Genomic DNA, 17834 nt, shown 5'->3' with positions numbered 1-17834 from the left:
GGTGGTACTCTTTGCTTTGCCTCTGAATCTTTGGTGCCCAGCACAATGTGTAATATGAGACAAACACTACCAAATGTATACCAAATGAAAAATATAGTTGGTGTATTTCTCTTCTTTCTATTTCCTATCATTTTCAGTAGCGTTTTCTGTAAAAGCCTCTTAGAGGGGGCATCATGAGAGCAAGGAACATGATAACTGTATTCAACATTGTATTCCCAATACAACTCCTGTCACATGATAGTTGATTAATAAATATGGATGGAATGAATTTATCTTGTAATTCCTAGAACTGAACTCTCTTATAGGCACATAATGTATGCCATATATAATACTTAAAAAAAAAAGGACTTTAAACCTCTGTCAGATAACATAGATACACAAAGGTTTGGGAGTGAAACTATTTGTATTTAAATGCTGGCTTTATCACTTATGGACTATGTGAAGCTAGGAAATTCACAAAACCTCTCTGTACTTCCATTTTGCATGTAAAGCGTTAGCACACTGCCTGGTATATAATATATGGTCAAAGAAAGCCAACTATTATTTCACATTATTATTTGCTGCTTGTTTATTATCTACTTGAATGCTGAGCAATGTATTAAATTTTGTGGATTCTACAGTTTTTTTCTCAGCCAGTCCTGAATCTTTAGGAGAATTAGAAATGATAAACAGAAATTAGCTCAAAGATGATTACTTCCTCTATTCTTAACAGCAGAGGGCCGGCTGCTTTCTTGTGGATCAAGTTTAGGCTCTCAATGTTCCCTCCAGGTTAGTATGGTTAAGAGTGAGGTCTCTCTAACCATGCCTCAGTTGTTTTTCTGTTCTTCTACTTATGAACTTTTAACCTTTGAGAAATTACTGAATCTGTTGGTGCTTCAGTTTCACCATCTGTACAATGAAGGTAATTAATTGTACCTCCTCACAGATTTGTTGTCAGAATTAAATGGGCCAATTCCTGTAAAGTGCTCAGAATAGTGCCTGATCCAATAATAAGAGTTCATTAAGTACCCAAGAGGTCTGAACCATAGTAATACCATTAAAAGTACATGTGAGTGGTGTTTGGGACAAATTAATTTCCACATTCATTAAGAATTTTTACATATGTGTTTCTGTTATTAAATTTTGTCTGCGTGGTTAACACCACCACCGTCCTAATGAAAAGGGAAGGATTTTGATGGACTTGGTTTGGACTTTGATGGACTGACTCCTGGTTCTGTCACTGGACAGTCTATAAGCTTGGGAGAATTACTTAATTTGACTTCTTTCATCTCTGAAATGAAGGTAAATATATCTACCCAAAGATTGTTAGGAGCACTAAATCAGAACACATATAAAGTATTCCACATAGTTCCTGGCATAGTAGGGCTCAATATGTAGCAGATAATTTTAATAGGTTGCTCTAAATCCCATATTTTAGCTCACTATTTTACATAATAAGTGTATTACAAATTCACGTTTAATTAGAACAGATATTTTCCTCTATTTGCAATAAGAATGATAGGCTATGAAAAAATCAGAAAATGTAAGTAGATTAAATTACAAAAATAAATATTCCTTCACATGGCTGATAACTTGTGGAATTTCACTATCTTAAGAGGCCATTGAGCCAAATATAATGAATGGATTCTGAAGAGAATTGGATAATTTCATGACAGATAAAACTGATGTTTCTCTTTAAAAACTAGGTATAATCAAATCAGCTGCCACCAACTGATATCCATGGAGACCAGGCAGAATTTCTTTCTACCCAGAGCACTACACAAATAACCAAAAGCCACTTGGAGTATTGTTATAGTTTTAGTTTTCTTATTTCCTATATCAAACCCTTGGGAAGATTTCTTCAATAACTGACCTTGGATTTAAATAAATACTTGGAGGGTGGGGAGAAGGAAATGTTTCTGTAGTTAGCCAAATGTTATATGTTGGAATGAAGTTAACACAGATTAGAAAAGGGAAAACCATGAAGGGGGATACATATCTTAGAGAAGAAAGGAAAAAATAAAGGCGAATCAGAAAGAAAGTTCATGCACTTTATGAGTAGAAGGTAAACATTTCTTCTACTGTGAAGTTTAATCTTCTGTTTTAAATTTTATAGTTTTTTAGAAGATGCCTGTATTACTCTGCCAGGGCTGCCATAACAAAATATCACAGACTAGGTGACTTAAACAGCAGACATTCATTCCCTCACTGTTCTGGCAACTGAAAGTCCAGGATCAAGGGACTGGTAAGTTGGATTCTCCTGAGGTCTTACTCCTTCACTTGGAGATGGCTACCTTCTCACATGGCCTTTATAGAAAGTAAATCAGTTTCCTCTAATTTCCTCCATGTTTTTATAATAAGCTATCAAAATGAGCATTCTGTGAGCATGTCTCCTCCTCCACAGGAGGAGTATCTCCTTCCTCCACATTTAGTAGTATCTCTTCCTCCACATTTAAGGACAACGGTGCTATTGGATTAGGGCCACACACTTATGACCTCATTGAACCTTAATTATCTTTTTTAAAGGCTCTGTCTCCAAATGTAGTTATAGGTGAGTTAGGGCTTCAATGTACGACTTTGGGGGGAAAAATTAACAATGTCCATCCCAAATAATAAATATGGTTTGTGATCAAGAGTAGTAATGTCTTTTTTAGAACCATTGTATTTACTTAAGTCCCTTCTTAAAGCATATGATAGACTCATGGTTGTGGAATGCATGAAACAATTCAGAATGTCATTTTGATAGCTTATTATAAAAACATGGAGGAATTAGAGGAAACTGATTTACTTTCTATATGTATAATTATGATTCACTTACCATTTGAGCCTATGTTTTCTCATTTGTAAAACAAGGAATTCATAGTTATAATTATTCTGCAATGAATTCAATCAGATAATAGAGATAAAGAAGGACATTGAAAAATGTAAAGCACCGTACAAATATTGGTTATTTTCACTGTTTTCCATGAGTGTACTCCACAAACTATAACCTGTAGTAATATTCAAAATAATATTTATTCCTTTCAAGGAAATTGAAGGAGACATAAATTAAACAAAATAAACCAAAATGTAAGCATGAAATAGACCATGGGCAATATATTTCAGTAAACAGGAGAATTGAAATTTTCCTCTGGAAATAGGTTAAGTATGAGGGAAATTATTAATGTGGAGTTTAGTTACTTTTATGAAAATGCTAAGCTACATAAGTACAATAAACACAATAGCAATGACAAAATAGTAACAAAAATTACCCAAGCTTGATAAAGTGTTATATGCAGATAGTCACTCGCACTTATTTTCTTTTATATTCTTTTAAACTTTCCCTGATACACAACCACACGAGGCACTTAACATAGTTTTATTAAAGTAGCTACATTATCAGGTAAGACTCAATAACAGAATCTAGTGAAAAAGTGTCATATCATTTCTTCCTTACTGGAAGATAGAAAAATACAAACTCCTGTGGCTTACGGTATGGGCTGGAACTTGGCCAAAGTGTGCTGCTATGACTCTTCAGTGATTCTACATCTTTTTTTTTTTTTTTTTTTTTTTTTTTTTTTTTTTTTTTTACAGTATCTAGCAATAAGACAGGTTCTTTCTTGGGCACTGGTGATGACATGTATATCACTAATACTTATTCTGCCGAAGGATGGCATTGAACAAAACTCTTGAGAGTCTTACATGGCAGTAAGTGGAATAGAAGGGTTGGGGAATCAGGAACAGCTTTTAAATCTGACTTTTATTCTGCTAAAAGTCAAATGATATGAAATGGCCCTGCTTGTATACATCTCTCTGCAGCACAGTTCCAAGGAAATAAGTTCTATATCGATCCCGAATATTAGTATGTCTGTATTAAACTGAGTCCTTGCGATGTACTGCATAACAAATCAAACTTTTAAAAAATCTCTTTTCTCGGTATCATTGCTTCCCAAGAGTGTATTCAATTTAAATATGAATGTTGTGAGATAGAGTCAATTTGGGGAAGAAGAGTTCTTGCTCCTTTTCATTTGAGTTATCTGGTAATTTTTTTAATGATAGCATTAAAATGCATTTATAAAATAACTTTTTTAGCCTATCAACTATAAGGACTCTTAATGACCCCATTGGTTATTTCCCTCTATTTATCTTTTTTTCCTTTTTTTGTGTGACATTTCAGAACTGGACTCTCCCCTGCCTCTTTGACCTATCCCTGATAGTCATCTATTTTGACTAAGACCGAATTTATTGTAAGTCAGACAAAAAGCTAAAAGCTGAGGAAGTAATCGTGTATAAAACGTATTAGTATATAACCTCATCTTGGTTCTTTGAAAAGGTCCTTTGGTGGAGATGGCATCCAGGCAATCCCCAAAGGCTAAACAGAAATTAGCCAGGTGGAAATGGGAGCAGGAACACCTGCAGCATGTGCAAAAGCCCTGAGGCAGAAAGAACAGGGTGCAGTTGGGGAATTACTGGTAATTTTGTATGGGTTAATAGTAGAGCTGAAAGATGAAGAAGCATTACAAATGAGCTAGAGAAATAAACTCATGAAGGGCTTAAGGCACGAAGAAAAGGAGTCCAATCTGTGTTTAGAGGGCAGACAGAAATGATTTAAGGGATTTTAATCTGGGGAGTAACACATTTCAATTTATACCCTACAAGATGCCTCTGGCAAAAGGTAGAAAATTATTTCAATGGGATAATTTTAGAGAAAAATAATGAACATTGGTTTCCATTATGCTGTGCTATTGTTAAGTACCTTTTGGTGTGATACTGTAGTCTTTAAAAATCTGAAATCCCAATCCTTTAAATAGGATATATATATTAAATCTATGCTAAAAGACAAATCTATTCAAAATTGGCAAGTCCAGAGTCACAGCAGACAAGCATCTTGTGATAATGTGTCATCATTCCTTTCCTATGATTTGTGTGATTGAGACAATAGGCTGGTCCATGTTTTCGCTACATGGGGTATTATGCAGTTTTATCAGGACAAAAATGTTTGCAAAACGAATCTCCTCCCTCATAGAGCATTGTATGCTAATTAAAATATCTAAATGAAAAGAAATTCACTCATTTAGAAAGCATTCTGGAGTATCTATGTAATTCTCAAGAAATTACAAATGAGACATGGCATTTTTTAAGTTGAAGGAGCCAGAAAAAATACTTGGAGTTAACTTTTAACTATTGCCTTACTATTTTATCAAGTAATATAAAGTTAAGAAGAATTTTTCCATCAGCCAGAAAAATTTGCACAAAAAGTTTCTTGTATCCCAGCCATGACACCACTGACATGTTATTTTTAAGACTAATACTTAATATTATTAAGAACAATATTATTTAATTTTAATATTAATTTATTTTAATAATATAATGTTAAATGTTAAATAATATTTAATTTCAAGTTATTAATATTTCTTAGTTTTATTTTTCTTTTTGAGATATTTCAATAAATTTAAATGCAAACAACATACATTAGAATCACATTTCTACTATTTATAATTTTAAGAATTCAACTTTAGTTATGTTGCTAAATTTTATATTTGAGTTGTGTTAAATTGTGTCAATTTTATTTTATGAGTTCTGAATTTTGCTTTTGCAAAAATAGATACTGAAATACCAGTATTGCCATTCTGTTCTAGTATTGCTTTCACTGGCAAAAAGGTTAAAAGGCTATTGTATTCATCCACTGATGATGGTGGGGTGAATGCAGATAGTGGTGATTGGGGAGAGAGAAAAGTAAAAAAATGAGACAGAATCAACAAGACTTGGCAGTTTGGGGAATATGGTATACATGAAAGAAGAGGAAAAAAGATACCCTCTCTTCCTTTATGAATTTTGAGTCAATGAATTTATGAACATTACATTCACATAGAGAGAAAACACAAGAGAAAGAAAGAAAGCTGCAAAGAGGAACAGAACAGGCAGGACAGCTAGAAAAATAGCATCACGTCAGAAAATGCTACAATTTCAGTGATTAAATGTTCAGTAAATCCATACCCCCTTCCCACCGCCATCTCTGTCTTGTTTGGGGAAGCTTTATACGTACTAAATGCACTGTGATGGATGTGGCTTCTCTTCTGGGATAGCAGAGTCAAGTTGATGACATGTTAAAGATGGCAGACAATGAATGACAAACATCTGGAGGCTTAGCACAGGACTCCCTGAGTTCCATAACCCTGAGCTACTTTGAATCTGGTTAGAGCCGGTGTCCCTAGGTTTATTGCAAGTAAGTGAGGTTAAGCATAGTTTCTAACCTTACAGTTAGGAATGCAATGTATGTACGTGGAGGACTGGCATACTCTTGCATTCCTATGATGGAAATGTGAATATATTTTCCCAGAAAGGTGACTCTCTGCAGTGATTATTTCCATAGTATTGTTAGAACATTCCTTTGAGTACTTCATAGGCTTAATAACCTATTAACATCTGGTCAAGGAGCCTTACTAGTTTTATTTGGAATTTGGCATACATACTAGACTTTAAAAAATCTAGTTAGACAATAATTAATGGCACAACTGATTGGAAACCACTTATACTTCACACAGTTTTGTTAAGATGGGTCAGTTCTAAGAGCGTTGGTAGATCGTCAAGTTAAAGAGACTCTACTCAGAATTGTCTTTTCTCTTTTAGCTTGAGAGCACTTTAATTTTTGAGGCCCTTTGTTTCCGATCCTTTCCCCCTAATTGCTTCATCTTTAGAAACTCATGTTATACTTAATGTGAAAAGTCTAGTTTAGGTAGCTTTCTCCCATTCTATGCACCAGGTTTGAATATTCTAAGGTGAGGGCTTTAAGTATTAATCCTCTAATTGTTACAAAGGCTTGAAACATTAAGAAGCTTACTAAAGAGTTGAATTATGCTGTTAACTTTTTTTTCTGCGATTCGAGCTGAGTAGAACCATGAACAAGCCTTCATTTGTCACTGGTCAGCTGGCCGTCATCATCCTGAAGTGCCACTTCGATACCTTGGCCCTGGCTTATTTTTCCCATGTGGAGGGCTCTTGGAATTTTCAAATGAAAATGGTTTCTGAAGTATGAGGACACCTTGAGGTGATGAGCAAGCAATGTAGGTCTTTTCTTTTGAATTTTATTTCAGAAATCTCTACCACAGGACCTCTTGGTATGGGAAGTACCACCACCAGTACCACCCTGCGGACCACAACTTGGAGCCCAGGCAGGAGTACTACCCCATCAGTGTCAGGAAGAAGAAACCGGAGTACCAGCACCCCATCTCCAGCTGTGGAGGTGCTTGACGACATTACCACACATCTGCCATCAGCAGCGTCCCAAATCCCAGCCCTGGAAGAGAGCTGTGAAGCCGTGGAAGCCCGAGAAATCATGTGGTTTAAGACCCGTCAAGGACAGATGGCAAAGCAGCCGTGCCCTGCAGGAACTATAGGTAAGTGTGTCCTAGAGCCAAGCTAAAGAAAGGTATTCTGTTACTTTAGCTTGCTTTTCTCCCAATTGTTTCTTTAGTGTTTTTGTTTGTTTGTCACTACATATTTTTGTTAGTTCACTTGAATTCTGAACTCAGCTGAATGACGATTTCAAGCAGTGTATTTTCAGAGTTTGAAAATACATTCTGAAGAAGTCACTGGTGAGGATTTGGTGGGGATACACGTGAGGTCAGTATTTTCGCCCACGGGGGGAGGTCCCTGGGTGGAGTTGCAGTTAGGCTGTGCATGTCCTGGCTACTCCTGAAGGCCAGCCCTTCTGTGCAGCAGCCCGGAGCGAATCAATGGATTGGAAGGGAGTTAGTTCTCGTCCTTGGCACCGACCATCAACTGTTGATTGCAGAAAATGGGGTCAAGGACTTTTACATTAGAAGATGATCATTGAAACTACCTAAAATTTAACGGAAGAGGAAGTTTGACTCTCCTTTTCATAAGTCATCATAGCCATCCCTTAACAGTCAAGGGCTCTTCACATAGACAGGAGTCAGACTCCCACTACTCAATATCCACTAGAGAGAGCAAGCTTCATTGTTTCCTCTGAGAGACAGTTAAGAGCTAAATAGTTCTACTCTACTTGCCCCCCTTTTTTTTACTGTTGCGATTCATAACATCCCCCAATGGTAACCATATTATTCTTTACAATCGTTAAGCCAGAAAATGCCTGGTTTTCTTATTGTCACATACATTGATCTTCATAAAGCTAATACTTGATACACTAAATAAAATGTGCCCTATTCCATAAAATATGTAAAGAAAGCAAATATACAATAGATGTCACTGTACTAACAATAGTGACTACGCCTTTGGGTATTATTGATCTGGTTGCTTCAAACAGGTTTCTCTTAGAACTGTTCCAGTGGGGATATAGCATTCTGAATTCTATAGTATATGAAGTGGTAGAAAGACCAAAAAGAATATTGACTTTTACACAAGTGCACATTTAATTTTTTTTCAGCAAAGTGTTTAAAAATATTCTGAAATCTTTTTTCCCTTTAGGAAAGGGTGCAATTCAGTTGTGTTACTGAAATCAGTGTGATTCCAACAGTTTGAAACCTTGCCTCTTAGCACTGTCCCCTTCGTTCTGGGCCTCATTTCCTTCATTTCTAAAAGAGAAATAATAACAGCCCCCCCCCCCACCACCCCGTCAAATGTTTGTTGTGAAGGTTAGTGAAGTACTTTATTTGAAAGCAGTTTGAAAGCACGACAGAAATATGTCACCATTGTTCTGTGAAAATTGGGAGAGAGATTTAAAGGGAGCCTTCTAGAGCCCTCCCAGGTGAATGTCCCTATGCTGAAATCTTATTTTTAACCTTTTCTTTGTCTCCTTTGCTGTTTAGACCCACACATGCTGTCACTTGAATTTTTGCGATAGTGTCCCCCAAACCTTCACATCTCCCCCTCAAATTCATCCTTTCTGCTGCTGCCACAGTTATCTTACTAAAACCTTAATCAGCTCATTTCTCTCCTCTGCTTAATGTTCATTGATTTTCCAGCACCCACAGGTGGCAGACCAGGCAGTTTATGATCTCACTATGCCTGCCTTTCCAAGCCCATTACATATAACTCTCCTGTACAGTAGACCTCAATTTAAAACATTTGAGGTTTCCCAAGGACAACATATCTTCTCTGCACCTGGAGTGCCCTTTCCTACCTTGTCTTCCTGAAAAACCTGCAAACTGATTCCTTTAAGACTCAACTGCTACCTTGCCTTGTGTGAAAACCTACACGATAAGCCCCATGGTGGCAGGCACCACATCTATCTCACTTATGAAATTGTCCTCTGTAACTGGTGTAGTTGCCAGCAAGTGCTTTAAAAATATTGAACGTTTTTGTTTGGTTGGTTGCATTTCTCCAGTGTCCGTTGTCTGCCAGGCTCTGGATGTGGTGTTTCAATAAACATTAGCTTAGCTTAATGATCTCCATTTTGCCTGTGTTCATATTTAAGCATAACATTGATATAAAGTCATTGTAAGAAACATGGTTTGAGTATTTAAAGCAGACCTTTTTCTCTCATTGTTCTAGGAGTGTCAACATATCTATGCCTGGCTCCTGATGGAATCTGGGATCCCCAAGGACCAGATCTTAGCAACTGTTCTTCTCCTTGGGTCAACCAAATAACACAAAAGGTAAATCACGTGACTGACAAGGAAGGTTTTCCCAAACTTAGATCCTCTGCTGTTGACTCTAGCTGGTGCAGACAAACTGGTTAAGATCTTTTTTTAATTAATGTGGAAATATTCTTCCATTATATTTTTATTTAAGATTTAATGACACCCTTTGATATGCGATGAGCTAATCTAGAATTTTGTTGTTCTTAAAGGGCAAATCCATGAACTTCCTCTAAAGCAGGCAGTATTGCTTATGATAATTTTATTAATAATAAAATTTTTATGGTATTTTGAACTATAGGTATAAAAGTCCAAGAGGTATTATAAATCAAGCAAGCAAAACATCTAGCATACATGCATATGGATTTTCCTGTGAAAATAACAATTAACAAAAAAAGTCTACCTTTGGAATCTTAAGCTATTTGATAAATGTTCTGTAACCTAATCATTTATCAGTGTTAAAAGTATATGTACGTGTGACAAAATCTTGCAGACTCAAATTTTCAGGGCTTATTTGGTTGCAATATGTTGAACATTTTTATTATTAATGCACTGTGGGGCTTTGAATTGATTTCATTACAAACAGAGACCAGATGTGCATTTATGCCAAAAGGGCTACGGGATGAATCCTTATTATAGCAATTTGTGTGGATTTATGCACTCCTAAAATGAAGAGTCCTTCTATGGCACATTAGCTATGCTGAGGAATTTCTGAAAGAGATTTTTTCCTGAGAAATATTACGAATGATGGCTTTTCTAAAAGCCTGTCTGTGCCATTTGCCCTTTTCTCTATTTGTTTTTAACCAGGCTGATCCTCAGTAATATACTGAATAATAATCCATAAATATCTACCCAGTAGATTATTTAGCAGATGAGCCATAACTATCTATTTACCCTAAATCATGGAGAACAGTGGTTATATTGACTCTAGTTACCCTCTTACATATGCATCTCCACACTTGTTGCTATTCATAATGATGCTTCTCCAATTTCAGCACTGTTCCTGCCACAGTTTTTATGTCCTTTGATTTTATTACAGTGTAGCTCAGACCCCAGGGCAAATAACTCTTGCTGGATGTGATCAGATTAAGAGATCAGTAGCATATCTCCTTACATTAGCAACTTTTAAAAAATACTCCCTACATACTTAGCCCAGGGGTTGATATTAATTCAGTAATAATTCACCTAGAAAGCTAAGTGTTTTCATGATAATTCCTGAATATGGTTAGACTATTTCATTGCAGGAATTACTGGGTGACTTTAACTGATAATGATGCTTAATTCTTTTCTTTCCTCTGCAGACCTCCTAATCTTATGACAAAAGAGATAATTCTTTGCAAAGACCAGACAGCTGTTGCCCATTTGATTTATGGATGGGTGTTTTTTTTTTTTTTTTTTTTTAATATAACAAATATGTTCCATTATTCTGGAGCAATTCTGTTTAATCCTGTAGAGTCTGTAAAATTGTGTAAGATTATAATTATAGTAAGATTATAGAATTTAGGCAATGAGAATTTATAATAATACCTTCGCTGCAGTTTTCATAAGTTTATAAAATCTTCAAAAGTATAACAGGAGGCTTTAGAGTAGTCTGAATCAGATTATATAAGTAGCCCAATGTCAGTGTTGGAGCTGGGGTTTTAGCTGGGTCTACTTTTATCAAGATATCACGCATAGCCACAACACTGGTTAAACTAAACTGCACAGAATTCCTGCCTTTACATCACACTTACTTCCCTAGTCTCTCTTCACTTTTGTCCACCCTTTTACCTGGTGTGCCCCTCATACCTCCAAATATTTATGCTATCCGTTGAATATAAAGGGTAGTTGAACAGGTTTCTTTACCATAAAACTCCAACACTTTTAAATATTAACATTGTAAACCTTCAAGAGAGAATCTGTGTGCAGTGTTCACTGAGCGATTTGTCCGTATTATCTCCCTAACTCTCCAAAGCATCTTTCACAGAATTCATACTTCTGCTCATTTCCTCCCTCAGTACCTGAGTCCGAACAACAGATAGAACATTGGAAAAGGATTTGTTTCTAGCAGTATTGGGGGAGCAAAGGTGAACTGTGAGGGATTGAGCAAGAACCCAGTGCTAGTAACAGAGGTGGAGCTATTCCCAACCCCAGGCCCACTGTTGCTGGATAAAAGGAGTGACAAAAAATTGGAAGCGGATGTCTTTGAGAAGAAAGATGGCCTACAGACAAGAGACTCAGCCTAGCCCCAGGCAACTTTTCAGAAGAAGACCAAAGGGAAATAAATACACTGACCTCACTCTCCCTCCTCCTTCCATTCCCTTGCCCACCCTCCCCATTGGACAAGCCCAGTGGAAGCCAGAGAAGAGAGGCACTCTGAATAACATCCTTCTGAGTTCACCCTCTAGGGCAGAGAGGAAGATGGAGGAGGATGGAAAGTGGCCTTGACCCAGGAAGTGGCCTTTTCCCCTTTTTCTAGTGGATTTTTTTATGTCATGTTGAAAAATGAAAGTGAAAGAGTTATCTTTCATGGTTCATTCCTTCTCTCTTCCCCCTTTTGTAGTCTTGTGAACTTCAAACTTTTAAAATAAAGGAACATTTTTGACCCCCAATGACAGCACAGATGAGAAAAGAAAGGAGGGAGTGATTCAGTATAAACAGTGTATTCAATGTCCCCATCTTCGTGAGCTCCTGAGTGAATGCATCGTAGCCTGTGAGGCACCTCCCTTATGACTGTACAGTGCTTCTCAGGGAATTCCTGAGGGCTTTCAAGGAAAGAACACTTCTGGATCACAGTCTCATCATCTATACCACAGGGAAGACTATTCTTTTCATTATCACTAACACTATCCACCCACTGTGTGTCCGGCACCCCTGTAGACAGCAAGTATACACAAGTACATGCATCAGGATGCTTACTTTAGTTTGAAAATGCAAACTATATTTTCATGTTTGCTAAGAAATGAGTTATGCACACACACCTCTGCCCCCCCACCCCTGCAGTCAGGCCAGAAGGGAGAAAACAGGCAAATAATTTTGATGGCTTCTGATCCATGAATGAATTCAGGCCACTTCCATACTGGTGAAATTATAGATTAAATTTTGTGTGGTGATAAAGTGTAGCTTATATTTTATTAGCGAAAATGTAAGCCTTTGAAGTCAGAATTTCATGAAGAAATTTGTTACAAATGAGCAAGAATACTTTCATAATGATGAGGTTTAATAAAAGCATAATATGTACAGAAAGAGCAAGGCAAAAATTTGTGCACAACGTGGCCTTTACTCCAGCAGCAATAGAGAGGGAGGTGGGAGAGAGAGGGAGAGAGAAAAATTGGTAGGTAGGTGGATAGATAGATGAGTCAATGGTCAGATGGGTGGGCGGGTGGATGGATGGATGGATGGATAGAAGGAAAGGCAGGTTCAAAGATAAATAGATGAGTGGATAGAAAAATAGATTAGTCTTCAAATTATTTTTTTTTTTAATATTTTCAAGCTTTTCTTGACAGCAAGCAGATTGGTTCAGAGCTCGGCCTCTTCACACATATGTAGCAAAATATCGTATTTTCTCGCCATAATGACTGCTTACTAAAATACAGTTTCTCACTTCAGCTTGATCTCTAGGTTAGACTCAGATTCTCCAAAAGGAGTTTATATTTTCTGTGTTGCATACCTTTAAAGAGCTGATTGCACTTTACACTCCCTCCAGTCAATTTAAAATTCTTTGAAATTACAGTTTTGAATAGCTTTCATATTTCTTTGCATGTGAAGTGAAGTAAGCTTCCTCCTTCATTGCCCAGTTCAACTATTATATGGAAAAGAAATGACTGAATTGTCACTGGAAAATAGTCTTTCTGTTTCTAACAAACTGAAGAGTCTTGTCTTTTGTTTGTTCACAAGCTACTGACAGATTTTGAGATAAGTAGAGTTCTCCCTGCGTTTTCTAATGAAGGATGTGAATACCTAGAATTTTTGCTATTTAACTGTATAAGATAAGCCAGTTGCCTGCCTTGGAAGAAAAAGTCGAATCCTGTCACCCAGATTTTAATTTCTCCATTCTTTTAATCTCCATAGAGATTCTGTAAATTGCTTCTTAATTTTATCAGAGATTGGTAGGGTTTCTAGGACTTCAGGCTTATTTAACCTACTTTCAATTGTAAGATAGAAGCATTTAATTGTCTCTATACCTACTTGACTCTGATTTACAGCAAAATAGCATAAGTAGATCTTTCAAAGAAATGATAGCTATATACTTAAACACTATGAGAAACTCCTTCATGAATTGGTTTGGCACCCGATTAATGTTTGATGTAATAAATCTCATAAAATGTCAAAGCTTATTTCAAAGAAAATTGTTTTTACATGTGTCAAAATTTGACATGTAAATAGTATCCATCTCTGTCATAATTATCCTCAACTAAAGCTGCAGGGTTTGCCTTCCCCTATTCAAGTCCTGAATATAATCCCACCATTTCAATACAGGTATTAATTTACTAATCCTCACAGAACTCGTAAGATTTCTCAGTGTATGTGCTTATTGCTGAGAAATAACTTCAGTAGAATTTAGTGAAAGAAATGTTAGAGACAGACATTTTTCATTAGGTCTGTAAGCTAGGATATACAGAATAACATTATTTCAACCCTGCCTCTGTGCAGAAGCTTGAGGCAGATTCAAGATATGCATGTATTTGTTGTATAGAAATGAGATACTTGTGGTCCGTGACTGCTGGGGTGAGAGAAGTAAATAGGGCCATCAGGCCAGGGGAGTAACCTCTGGCTGCCACTGGAAAGGATATGGTCAATGAAAGCCTTATCTGGAAAGGCAACTTTTGAACTGAGCGGTGAATGTTGAGGTCATAATGGCTGTTGGAGAATCCAGTTAATGGCATTACCATGGAGTGCCTCTCTTCCCTTCTCCTCCCCTCAGAGAGTAGGCCTGTCAGTGTACTTGTAAGTCTCTCCCAAATCAGGCCACTTTCCACTGTTCTCCACTGCTGCTACCCTAACCCACAACAGCTTCTGCTGCTGTAGCCTCTTAGCAAGTACCCTGTCATTCACTCATTCACTCCTGAACCCTCTAATCCATTCTCCTGCATTTGATTTCAAACACAACTCTGATTAGATCACTCCTGTTTAGAATTATTAGTACCTTCCCTTGATCTTAGCATGATCCACAAAATCTTCATCATGACTTATGAAGGGGACAACTTAATCTGCCCCTTGCTCACTTCTCTGGCCACCTAAATTCCAGTTATAGCACCCCTTGTGCAGTTCCCCTAGGACCCCATAGGGGTCCCTCCCTCCTGAAAGTGTCGTCTCTGCCTAGAGGCCCTCACCTATATCCTAACCCAATCCTTTCTTTTCCTCACACGAAACATTCCTCCACGTCACACGAAACATTCTTCCTTAGTAAAGCATTTCCTAAATTATTCCCTAACTTCATACAGTCGATTAAAAGGCCCTTAAACTTGGATTCTGTATTGCACTCCACAAAATTAAAATTAAACAATTTTGTAGCTAATTTATTAAGAGTTCTTTCCACTGCTAGTACGTAAGCTCCTTTTTATTGGGAACCATTTTATTTAGTATTGTAGCCTCAGACTTTAGCATAATGCCATTAGAAATTCAAATTTTAGTTAAAAAAGCAAATGAACATGTAGAGTGAATAACTGTTGAAATTATAGAGATATTCATCCTATTTTTAAAGCAAGATACAGTACATATTTACCTCATAGACAATACAATTTATACTGTGTAGGTATCAATATTGAGTTCTGAAGGTGGAAAAGTGTGCTTTTCCTTTCTGTTGTACCTACAGTATCCTGTCTTCCCAAACCATGGTTGTTATAGTTGTTTACTTTGGTTGCCTTCCCACCCCATTTCCAGATGTTTTCTACCCCTCTACTAATATTCCCATAATACCTCATATACAATCCTGTTATTAAAATTGTCTCGTTGGGGCACCTGGGTGGCTCAGTCTGTTTAGCATCCAACTTCGGCTCAGGTCATGTTCTCACGGTTTGTGGATTTGAGCCTTGCATTGGGCTCTGTGCTGACAGCTCAGAGCCTGGAGCCTGCTTCGGATTCTGTGTCTCCGTATTTCTCTCTGCCCCTCCCTTGCTCGTGCTCTCTCTCTCTCACAAATAAATAAATAAACATAAGAAATAAAATAAAATTGCATCATTGCATTAATGTTATTTACTTGTATGCCTCTAAACCCAGATGCCTCTCAAACTTTGTTCAACACAGACCATTTAAGTAAATCAAAAGACTCTAGAGGTCCATCTGCCCTGACCATTCTCATAGAAAAACTAATACATGTCAATAAAGAAATAGAAGAAAACAATATAACAACCAACAAAGGTACAGAACAATTGTACAGGGGTGCTTGAGTGGCTCAGTGTCCGACTCTCGGTTTCTGCCCAGGTCATAATCTCAATTTTGTGACTTCAAGCCCCGCACTGGGCTCTGTGCTGACAGTGCAGAGCCTGCTTGGGATTCTCTCTCTCTTCCTCTCTCTCTGTCCCTCCCCCATTCACACTGTCTCTCTCTCTCTCTCTCTCTCTCTCTCTCAAAATAAATTTAAAAAAAATTTTAAAAAGAACTGTACAACAGTGATTAACAAAGTAAAACCATAGAATTCTACAAATATATTCATTATTAGAGGAATAGCATAGATAGAAACTACAACAAATGCCAGCCCACTCTGTATCATGTGTTGATTAAAAGAACATCCTCTTGGCTGGGGCGCCTGGGTGGCGCAGTCGGTTAAGCGTCCGACTTCAGCCGGGTCACGATCTCGCGGTCCGTGGGTTCGAGCCCCGCATCGGGCTCTGGGCTGATGGCTCAGAGCCTGGAGCCTGTTTCCGATTCTGTGTCTCCCTCTCTCTCTGCCCCTCCCCCGTTCATGCTGTGTCTCTCTCTGTCCCAAAAATAAATAAATGTTGAAAAAAAAAAATTTAAAAAAAAAAGAACATCCTCTTGGAAAATTATGGGAATTCCAACCACTGGATGTTCATATGCACACTAAGAGTTTTTCAAAGTTACCAAGCACTTGTATCATGTGCACCATTCAATAAGTCTGAATGGAATACTGAATTTGAAATCTTTGCGAATACCTAGCTTCTCACTGATTTAAATTAACGAATACTAAATTTTGTAAATCACCTATTGATTATTAGATTACCAGTAAACAGCCTTACATTGTATATAAAATTAAAATGTATGAATTACAACCACATTTATTACACTCTGAGACCACTTGAAAATACTTTCATGACAGTCAGTGGGCCATGAATGCTACTTTGATCCACATTGAATTTGTTATGTACTTATCCTTGAACCCTGTAATATGCTCCATTTGGTTACAGGTATCTAGCTATGTAGGTCTTGACCATATTTTACAAATTTATTAAAGTTAGTGCGGGTGTTTACAATTGTAAGGATTTCTAAAAAACACTGGTTATATATAATAACTACTTTAACCATTCTTCTTGTAAAATTTAAACATTACAGAAAAGGATTTTTCCTTTGATTCCCATCTTTCAGACTTCGTGCTTAAATATATGTAAAATAAACACATAAAAATATCATGTTTTATGTATTGTATTTCTTCTTCATAGATAGCATGTTTATATGCTACTTACATTTTGTATTTTTATTTCAAGTAGCATGCTAATAGATATTAGCGTAAATAAATACTTTTTTATACTTGCATTTATTTTAACTCAGCATTGCATGTTGAAATTTGATGTTAATGATATTGATCTCCTTTATACTTTTAAACCATTGTACAATATTCCATGATATTTATATACATGAGCAGTTTTCTGCAGGTCATAATCCATTTTGTTTTGTATTTTAAACAAGCTAGAATAAACATCTTTGAATATTTCTCTTTTACATCTGTGGGATTATTTGTTATGGTTGATAGTGATAAGAGAAATCCCTCAGTTATATAGTCTTCGCATTACAAAATTTAATGGACATTGGTAATTAATTCTACGTGGGGCCTATACAAATATATATGCCCAGGAGCTGTTTCTGAGGGTGAGAGACATTTCCACAAATCCTTCCCAACATTGTGTTACTATACTTGCTTCGTTTTCAATTTGGATCTTTAAATATACTTGAGGATATGATTATTAATGATATAGATGTTCCGATAACCCTAACTTATTTATTTGTTTCTTAATAGTCAATCCTGCTATAAATATTTATTGAGCATCCCTGAGGAGATAGTGTTAACTTACATGACTAAGAGTCTTAGTCTTGCTCCTTATAGCCTGAATACCTGCTAGAAGATGACCTTACAGAAAGGACTTTTCTCTGTGTGACCCT

The 17834-nt window shown here is 36.8% G+C and overlaps 1 protein-coding gene across 33 annotated transcripts in view; it reads left to right on the top strand.

Moving 5' to 3' along the window:
- The window catches only part of ADGRL3 (adhesion G protein-coupled receptor L3), an 847777-nt gene that overhangs the window by 676521 nt on the left and 153422 nt on the right, over nt 1–17834 (top strand). For 24 of the 33 annotated variants that reach the window (XM_086704954.1, XM_086704958.1, XM_086704941.1 and 21 more), the window contains 2 exons: nt 7053–7355; nt 9433–9536. In XM_086704954.1, the coding sequence (XP_086561080.1) occupies nt 7053–7355; nt 9433–9536 (407 nt within the window). The remainder of the gene's footprint in view (nt 1–7052; nt 7356–9432; nt 9537–17834) is intronic. The other 9 variants (XM_086704959.1, XM_086704957.1, XM_086704956.1 and 6 more) reach the window with 1 other exon arrangement.

The sequence above is a fragment of the Puma concolor genome, chromosome B1, assembly GCF_028749965.1.
Source record: "Puma concolor isolate L17-30 chromosome B1, mPumCon1.1.hap2, whole genome shotgun sequence".
Classification (NCBI taxonomy): Eukaryota; Metazoa; Chordata; class Mammalia; order Carnivora; family Felidae; genus Puma; species Puma concolor.
The sequence above is the reverse complement of the archived record's forward strand: the minus strand, read 5'-3'. Positions and strand labels throughout refer to the sequence as shown.